The sequence below is a fragment of the Aegilops tauschii genome, chromosome 5 (genome assembly GCF_002575655.3).
Source record: "Aegilops tauschii subsp. strangulata cultivar AL8/78 chromosome 5, Aet v6.0, whole genome shotgun sequence".
In the NCBI taxonomy this organism is placed as follows: Eukaryota; Viridiplantae; Streptophyta; class Magnoliopsida; order Poales; family Poaceae; genus Aegilops; species Aegilops tauschii.
The window spans coordinates 106,153,371-106,161,886 of NC_053039.3; the positions used below are offsets into that span (position 1 = coordinate 106,153,371).

Here is an 8,516-nt window from a genome sequence, read left to right on the forward strand (position 1 = left end):
TGATGGATAGTTTCTGCCAAAGTCAGGTGTGATTGCCGCAAAAAAAGGAAAAAGCAGTTAGGCGTGATCGCTAAAATAAAGAAGAAGGTAAAAAAGTTAGAATTGAATTGCTGTATTGCTGTGATGGATAGTTTCTGCCAAAGTCAGGTGTGATTTCCGCAAAAAAAGGAAAAAGCAGTTAGGCGTGATTGCTAAAATAAAGAAGAAGGTAAAAAAGTCAAGATTAATTTTGTCACTTTCTATTCAAACGTCCTTGATTGGATTGTTGTATTGCTGTATTGCTGTGATGGATAGTTTCTGCCAAAGTCAGGTGTGATTCCCGCAAAAAAAGGAAAAAGCAGTTAGGCGTGATTGCTAAAATAAAGAAGAAGGTAAAAAAGTTAGAATTGAATCATCTGGCAAGTATACAATTGAACTGAACCATCTACAATGTAAAAAAGTTCACTAAATCACCCACCGTGGGGCTCGAACCCACAACCACAAGGTTAAGAGCCTTGCGCTCTACCAACTGAGCTAGACGGGCCTGATGTTTGCAAAATAACACTATTTATATGGATTAAGAGACATCAAGATAGTGTATAGCTGCAAATTCCAAGGACCAAAGCAGCGCTTCAAGACCACAGTGATCATCGGAGAATATAGCCAAAATTCCTATTCGTTCACGGAAGAACGTTTTCCTGCTTTCAAAAACGAGCATTTTACATGTTCAAACTGGAGGATAAACTCCAGCATGATATCACTTAGGACAGTCAGCTCAACTGCTCGAGACACTGTGCGTATACCAACCAGGCAAGCAATATGAACTACAACGAGCTCCCTGGCAGTTTGAGTACAATTAGAATGCATACAGTACAAGTATAGACCAAGCACATAACTAAGACCTGTCTTTCAAATATTCTATTCACCTGCTATCTACTTCCATGTCTATTCTGCTTTCTGTGTCTAGAAACAACGCATTGCCAAGTGTTCAGAGACAATTAGCTTTTACTCCAGAAGTCATTCGTTGATAGATATTAACACTATCTGAAGAACAACATCATCCAGAAGGTCCTCCACCATAAGATCCTCCAGGTCCAGCGCGACACACTCTGCGTCGTACAGCAGGTTCATCCAGCTGTCCTTCCTCATAACATCATGCGCCACAATGTCGTCCACCGTCTTGTTGGGCTTCCACTGAAGACTAAGGTAGCAGCTAACGTTTGCCCACACCTCCTCGAGGACATGGGACCCCATGGGTATCGGCCTGGTGCGCGGGTCGAAGCGCGAATGCCATGGACCGTTGACAAGGGAGGAGTCGTAGATGTGCATCAGGACCTCGTTGATGATATCAAACAGGAGCATGCGCCTGACGATGCTGTGGGGCTCGTCATTGGTCATCTCAAGATCCTGACATGAGCATTCTGCCTCCTCGAAGATCACTGGGCTGAGTGGCTGGTTGGATGCATACCAATCGGCCTCGCCACAGCTGAACCCGGATTTCTTGAGTATATCCTTCACATACTGGAAATCAGCCTCATTCTTGTCGTTGACATAAATGTGCAAGGAACCTGCATCATTTTGTTCGGTGAATTCATGTATAAACTGGAACTCTGAATTCGAATCATCGGCACCCAAGGGCAGCGCCGGCTTGACCAGCCACTCTTCATCCTCGACAGCATTGGCACCTAGCAGTTGTGGTGTCTCAACAACCCACTCTTCGTCCTCATGATCAGTAGCATCGATGCCTGAGGGTTGCAGTGGCCTAATTAGCCACTGGTCATCCTTGAAATTGGCAGCATATTCTCCTGAAGCCTGTGATGGCTTGACCAACCACTCATCTTCCTCAAGTTGCATATCTTCAAATGTCGGTTCTGAATCTGAATATGTCAAGAACATAAGTGTACTAATCTTCCTTAAAAATAGAATAATGCCTCACAGTCGTATAGATATAATCATGGTAAAATGCATGCAAGTGCAAGCTATTAGTTTACCATGGCATGGAAAATTAGGAAGAATTACTACTTCCATACAAAAGGTGATATTATGAAAGTATTTGGGTTATTGTTTATGAAAACAACCGATGCTTCATATTTTCATGACTGTTTCTATAGAAGTTAGCTACTCTGTGTTTAAATGGGAAATATACCAACCAAATTTTGCTACTTGTTTGTTCCGATGTCTACAGAGGTTCAAGTTTCACTATACTTCACCTGCTACAGAATGCTCAGTAAAACTGCGGCTGTGATCTTGAAAAAATGTCCGGTCAAAAGAAGGTAAACTGTTGATGCGTCGATGGGAGAAAGACTGGCCAAAAGAAGACAAACTGGGAGTTCGGAGAATGCTACGTAAATCTTCTTCTAGGGAACAAAGGAAAGCACCTTCTGCAGAAATCGCCGGAAACAACAGTAAGTCTCTTTTATGTAAAGTTCACCTTAAGATAATCTTCCTGTCCTTTCATACCTTCATCATTTTGTTCACTGTAAATATCTGCTGTTCTTTCTGTGATATAATCAGGGTACAAATTTCCTTCTGTGACAATACTGAAGGAGCCATTTTGATGTGAAGAAAACCGATCAGATTCCACATCATATGTCTTGGGCACAATCTGAGAACCAGGAAATTCAGTTAGAGCATCTTTTTGAGGAGCATATAATTCCATTTCTGGAAGAGAAGTTATTCTTTTGATGTGCATCGGCGACTTCTTGTCTCTTAAGCTTGCATCGTCTTCCACTGCTGTACTTGGTCTTTCGAAGGAAATCCTTGACTCCCTTGACAATGAATCATAGAGAGTCGAGTACTTGTCTACTGATTCTGCAATAGAATATGATCTTCGTATTTGTTTCTCCTCCTGGGCAAATTTCTTCGTGGAGGTGCTCTTGGTTAACTCAGCCATCTTTTGGCCATAAGGCATTTTATGAAAAACTCCGTCCTTTACGACATGTTTGATCTTCTTACTTATAGCTTTAAATCGACTTGAAGCGGTTCCAGCTTTTTTTAGGCTTCTTGATTCTGCAAGAGAAACTGTTGATGCCTCGACACCAGAAGGAATTCTTGTACTGATGACTTTTGCGCCTTCAAGGTCAGATTTAGGCCTTGACGGCGACCTTTGGATTTCTGCCCTTCTGCTTTTCTCACTGTCGCTCCGATCAAATATAGGGTTACGCTTCCCTGATGATCCTCCTGGTCTTGGGAACGATTCTAATTTGCTCAGCGGCACTGCACCGCTAGAGGAAGCTTCTTGCTCTTGCTGTTCAGGTGGTACTAACAAGGAAGGATCGTGAAGAATCTTGAGAAACAGTTCCCTGTGTGCATTGAACAATTCAAGGAAATCCAAGAACTCCTTCGAGTGATGCGTTGAATCATCAAGGCTTTTCTGCTTAGAGGAGACCTCATTCTCAGTAGTAAGGTTCTCAGGTATGGTCTCACAGGGTGCTTCTGCAATCAAGTTATGTTTGCCACTAATGCTACCAGAAGCCTTGCGTGACTCCTGAAAAACGGGACCTCTAGGGCTCTGATGTGATGACTGCGGTGCACCCTGACTAGAGCCTGTCTCATTGGAGCTCGATTCGTTCATTCGCTGGTACTCCAAAGCCAACTCATCAGGAACCACATATTCGAAGCACTTTGAATGATGGATTGAGCCGGAGCGTATCAAACGTGATGACGATGGGGAGCTGTCACGCGGATTGGAATGCGATTCAATCTTCTTTTGATCTTTCTTGTGTGTTTTCTTCCTGAACATGAGTGTCTTCCATGTAAACATGCTGGCCTTCGCCGTTGGAGAAACGCTGTCAGTCTCCTTCTGAGTATTAGAAAGAGTTAGCGATTAATACGGCGTGTAGAGTCATTTTAGCCACAGGCTGCACTCGGGAACTTAAGATAAATATCAGAAAATGAGTTGAAAATTGACAGGTAGGCTCTTAGTTTTCTTGGGACTCAGAACATGACAATTTTAAATTTCTGGCTTTCTCTAATGCTAATATACCAATGATCAGTAGATACCTATGAGAGGTTGAAGCCTGCCTTTACCATTAAAGCAAATGCAAAGTTGAATTTGAGCACATACCTGAACAGTTTCTTCTTTTTCTATGCCGTTTATGGGTTTCGGAACTTTTACTCCTGCATCATATATAAAACGAAATAGCAAACACATTACAACTTTATATTGCCAAGAAAGATGTGGTTATCGGAGTCGAGCCTTTTTGCAACCAACTTTGGCAAATGAGCAGCAATGCATAATCTATAGCAAGATCCTATCCAAGACAAGGAAAAACAAAGTGAAGAGCTTGACTAGTAACAGACACAATCATGTAAAGACACTAAGTCTTCAGAAACTGCAAAATTGCTGCTGGAAGCATGCAGAACCTTACTGAGTGTGTTGTCATTTCCTTCCCCATGCTTTTGATAGGCAATCAGTTTTGGCGTTTGCAATTTTTGGTTGAGGGCAAGAAATTTGAACAAGCCCTCGAGGCAGCCTGGGCCCCGCCTATCGAGCCGCCTGCCCTCCGCCATTGTTCTGGTGAAAGCTGAAATCAATGCAGAAGGAAGTTAGATCCTGAACACCTGCAGCTAATCCAAAACGGTGAGATATCCCATATTTCACTTCCCATCGCACACAAATAAAGATATCTGTATTATATATACGTGCCATCATATCTTTTTTCTTTCTGAGAGAGAATTAGATAGAAAATGCTACTCCCTCCGTAAAGAAATATAAGAGCGTTTAGATCTTGAGTGCTACTTTAGTGATCTAAACGCTCTTATATTTCTTTACAGATTGAGTACTGTATAACTTATATTGAACACATCATGACGTGTTCCAAGTTGTTTAGAAAATCATGTATTCCAAGTAAATCAAATAGCATAGCCCGTCTCGAGTCTCGACTCTCGATTTTCTTGAAGGAAAAAGCATTTCGTTTCGAATACTAACAGCTGAGACCTTTTTTGGGGGCTTATCCTAAATATCTAACAGTTAATTCTGGGGGATGGTGAAAATCTGCGACCAAACCAAAGAAACGCAATGCAGATCCTTTAGGCAGGGTTAATAAAAAGGCCCCTAATCCATCAAATTGCAAGATTTCCAAGGATCAGCAGACACTCGAAGATGAAAAGTACCACATCACCTCCCGCAAAAAAAAAGTACCACATCACATGGCAAGAAAAAAAGGATTAACACCATCCTTAATAACATGAAAAAAGGGGGGGAACAGCGCGAGATCATCATACCAGGGTGGAGAAAAAGGGCTCGTTCCTCGGGATGTGCGGCGGGAGAAGGGAAATGGAGCTGCTGCTCCTCCCCTCCATTGACGGACTAATGCCTATTTCCGCTCTCTGTTGTTTCCCCTCTTTCCCTATCCCTAGAGGTTAAACAAAAAACTGAGCGTGAGCGCAAGAGAGAGGAGAGAGAGCCGGAGAGGAAGGCGCTCCTCCTCGCCTTTCTTAGTCTCTCTTCTCCCGGGCTTGGAGTTAGAAGCCCAGTAATGCAGAGGCCCATGAGACTTTTTTTTTGAAAGCGCGGCCCATGAGACTTGAAGGGCCACGCGAGGATCTCGAATCGGATTTGCTTCCTTCCGTAACCGGCTCAAACTGGATGACGACGTCTCCTGTATAAATGTCGAGCCCCCGCGCCCGGTTCCTTTGCTACTCTCGCGCGTCGATCGGTCTCAGGTCGCAGAGCAACTCTCGCGCGCGTACGCATGCATATGGATCGCCGGAACAGCTACGCCGCCCGCGAAGCGCAGGACATGACCCCGGACGGTGTGCCGGCGACGGAGGAAGTGCCCGCCATGCCTCTGGCAGTAGGCGACTGCGGAGTGGACGCCTCGCCTCTGGAGGACAACGGTGACGCTAATGGTTACGAGGAGGGTTACTCGACGCCGACGTCACCGAGGAGCCGGCTGCGGGCGCCCGACGTGTGCCCGGGGGCGCCGCGGCTGCGGACGGAGGGGGGACCGCGCAGGAGGAAGAGAAAGCGGACGGAACACAGCGGTGCCGTGCTGATACCGGGGGGCCGTCGGCTCTTCCCGCCGACGTACACTGGTGGCGTCATTGTTGAAAAGTTGTCCCATCTATATATGTAGTTTTTTCTCTTCTTTCGCGTGTAAACATGAGTTGACTACATCGATTACACATAAAGGGCAAAGTCTAAAAAAACGAGCAAATATTTGAACTCTTCAAACTCTTTCTTCCTTCATGACACAATCTGATATTTTTCTGAAGGCGGCCGTAGGCAAATAACAAAGGTATCAAACGATAGACCTGTAAATACCAATGAGGATTCTTTCATAGTTTTAATTTAAACCGTAATGTCAATGCTACGATGCAAGCACACAATCATTAAAGTAATCAACCAACATTGGTTTAAGTGCCAACATCGATATTCCAGGGGCAAAAAACTGAACAGACAGGTCGTCGTTCTCGAGGACGTAGCGGGCAGGATAGATATTGTGAGGACAATCCTCCTCGCGGTGACCATAGGAAAAATCTAAAACAACGAAGATTTCTTATTGTAGACGATGTCATCTCTAAAGAAGAAGACTGTAACATCCCAAATTGAATTTGGAATGTTATACATTAGATAATCTTTGCATATCATATTTTATTGCATTTGGCTTGATCCTAGAAATTCTACGCAACTCAAGGACCCACGGAGGGAGTTGAGAATTTCGTAATTTTCATATTTGAGTTTTCTCGAATTTTGAAAAGAGGATCGTTTGATTTTAAATTATTTTCTCTCCGAAATATTTCTTTTATAAAAATAAAAGAGAGAGGATAAAATGACTTCCTAAAAATAAAGAAATATTGGAGATTTAATATTAAAATCAAATAAGAATTTTATTCGGAGTTTTATCACTATTTTATTTGAATTAGGAAAAATGTGCGTTTTTTTAAATTGCATTAGAGTCCCAAATAAATGTTCACCTTGTCCGTTAGAATTTTAGAGGACGGGGAAAATTTATTTCAGGATTTTTGGAATCCATTTAGTATTTTTTTATTTGTTTTTCTGCGCGAAATAATTTTAAAAAAAAGTTACCGACCTAACCAGGCCGTGTCCGACCTGGACACTAGCCCGGCCGGCCTTTATAAGCCGCGGAGGCCCGAGCCGCAGCCCCGCCATCCGCAAACCCTGGCCGCCGGAGCCTCGCCCAGCCGCCGCCGCACCGCCCGCGCCCCCCAGCGCAGCCGCCGACCCGAGCCCCGCCGCCGCCGCCCGACCCCGCCGCCGGAGCTGCCGCCGTTTCGCCGGACCTCGCCGGAGGTAGCCGCGAGAAAACCGATCGGTTTTATTTTTGAAACCCTAGATCCCTTTTTTTATTTTAGATCGTTTTTTTTTGTTTAGTTATTTAGCGAACGCCCGTTCGTTCGTTCGTTTCAACGAACGGTTTTCATCAGTTAACCGCAGACAGCGAACGTTCGTTTGTTAGTCTGTTCGTCAGTTTTTTTTCTCGGATTATCCGCGATTATTTTCGATTGCGATTTCTGATCCAATTTTCGTTTTAGTTTATCTTTTCGCTCGTTTATCGGAATCAGGCGATTCAAGCGCCTAGAGTTTCGTCTCGAAGCCCTCTTTCTGTTTAATCAACTTAAACAAGTTTTTGCTACTGTAAAATTTAACTTTAGTAACTTTAGTCCAGATTAGTAAACGAAGCTCGTTTCTTTCGCAGTTTGAGTTTCGTTGCTTCGTTTGATTTGATTCTTTTTGCAAACCGGTGTTCTTAAGTTGAACTTTCTGGTTAGATCTTCTTATTTGAGTTTTACCCGTGCATCGTTGCTTGATTGCTTATTGTATGCTTGTTTGTTTGCGATAGAGTACCCGGAGTGCGAAGCGTGCTACTACAAGTCTCTAGGTTTCACGGATCATCAGTAGGGCAAGTAACACTTTGATCATACCTCTTTACTACCCAGTTTTATTGCATTAGATCAATCCTCAAACAATTGCATGGTTAGGATATGATTTTAAATTGTGGGTTTTGGGAAGTAGATGAGGTAGTACCTATTCACCTGTTTATTATCAAACCCTGGGAGTTACTTCTACGTTGCCTATATTGCTATGCTATGCTCGTAGACGTGGTTTGGGTTTGAGTGTATTCATGACAGATGTGAGTATTCTTAATTAATGGTTAACTTAAGGTGGCAACTTTAATACACATCTGGGTGGATTGAGGCACCTGGGGAACCCAATGTTGTCTGTATTTTGGAAATCCCGGGGTACCGTGTGATTCTCCTATGGACTACCACCCAGGCTCAAAGGGATCATAAGATTATTCATGCTAGAAACTTCCGTGTGCAGCCACATGCCATTATGGGCTCTGGCATAGTTGAGTAAGTTGCGGGAAACCTTTCCATGATGGGCTAGCGGATGTAGGGGATTGTAGGTGTACAGGCCTATCTATCGGTTAAGGGGACCTCTTCGGAAAGACTGTGTCTCGGTCATCCGTTTCTCAAACATCATGTAGTGCGAGAAAACCAACGGAGGAGATCGAGTCTTGTGGGAAAAAGTGCACAAACCTCTGCAGAGTGTACAAACTAATCATGGT

The 8,516-nt window shown here is 43.7% G+C and overlaps 1 protein-coding gene and 1 non-coding gene across 3 annotated transcripts; both read right to left on the reverse strand.

Moving 5' to 3' along the window:
* Nucleotides 1–450: 450 nt before the first annotated feature.
* Nucleotides 451–523, reverse strand: TRNAK-CUU (transfer RNA lysine (anticodon CUU)). Its single transcript has one exon. It is a non-coding gene; the product is annotated as a tRNA-Lys (tRNA).
* Nucleotides 524–629: 106 nt separating this feature from the next.
* LOC109784409 (uncharacterized) lies at nt 630–5,391 on the reverse strand. 2 transcript variants are annotated; one of them, XM_020343005.4, is made up of 6 exons: nt 5,206–5,389; nt 4,345–4,505; nt 4,046–4,098; nt 2,440–3,781; nt 2,190–2,360; nt 630–1,856 (listed from the first exon to the last, which is right to left on the reverse strand). In XM_020343005.4, the coding sequence occupies exons 4-6, from the start codon at nt 3,740–3,742 to the stop codon at nt 997–999; spliced, it is 2,334 nt and encodes a 777-aa protein (XP_020198594.1). In that variant the 5' UTR covers nt 3,743–3,781; nt 4,046–4,098; nt 4,345–4,505; nt 5,206–5,389; the 3' UTR covers nt 630–996. The 2 variants fall into 2 exon arrangements, with proteins under 2 accessions (XP_020198594.1, XP_020198592.1); XM_020343003.4 differs by having other exon boundaries at nt 659–1,856; nt 4,350–4,505; nt 5,206–5,391.
* Between the last annotated feature and the right edge of the window lie 3,125 nt (nt 5,392–8,516).

Bases quoted from the DNA above. Each gene is read 5' to 3' on its own strand.
- LOC109784409 (XM_020343003.4), bottom strand. From the start codon at position 4,491: ATGGCGGAGGGCAGGCGGCTCGATAGGCGGGGCCCAGGCTGCCTCGAG. The intron at 3,782-4,045 runs GTATGTGCTCAA...TCTAATACTCAG, and splicing joins AAAAAGAAGAAACTGTTCAG to AAGGAGACTGACAGCGTTTC. The intron at 2,361-2,439 runs GTATGAAAGGAC...CGATTTCTGCAG, and splicing joins CAGTGAACAAAATGATGAAG to AAGGTGCTTTCCTTTGTTCC.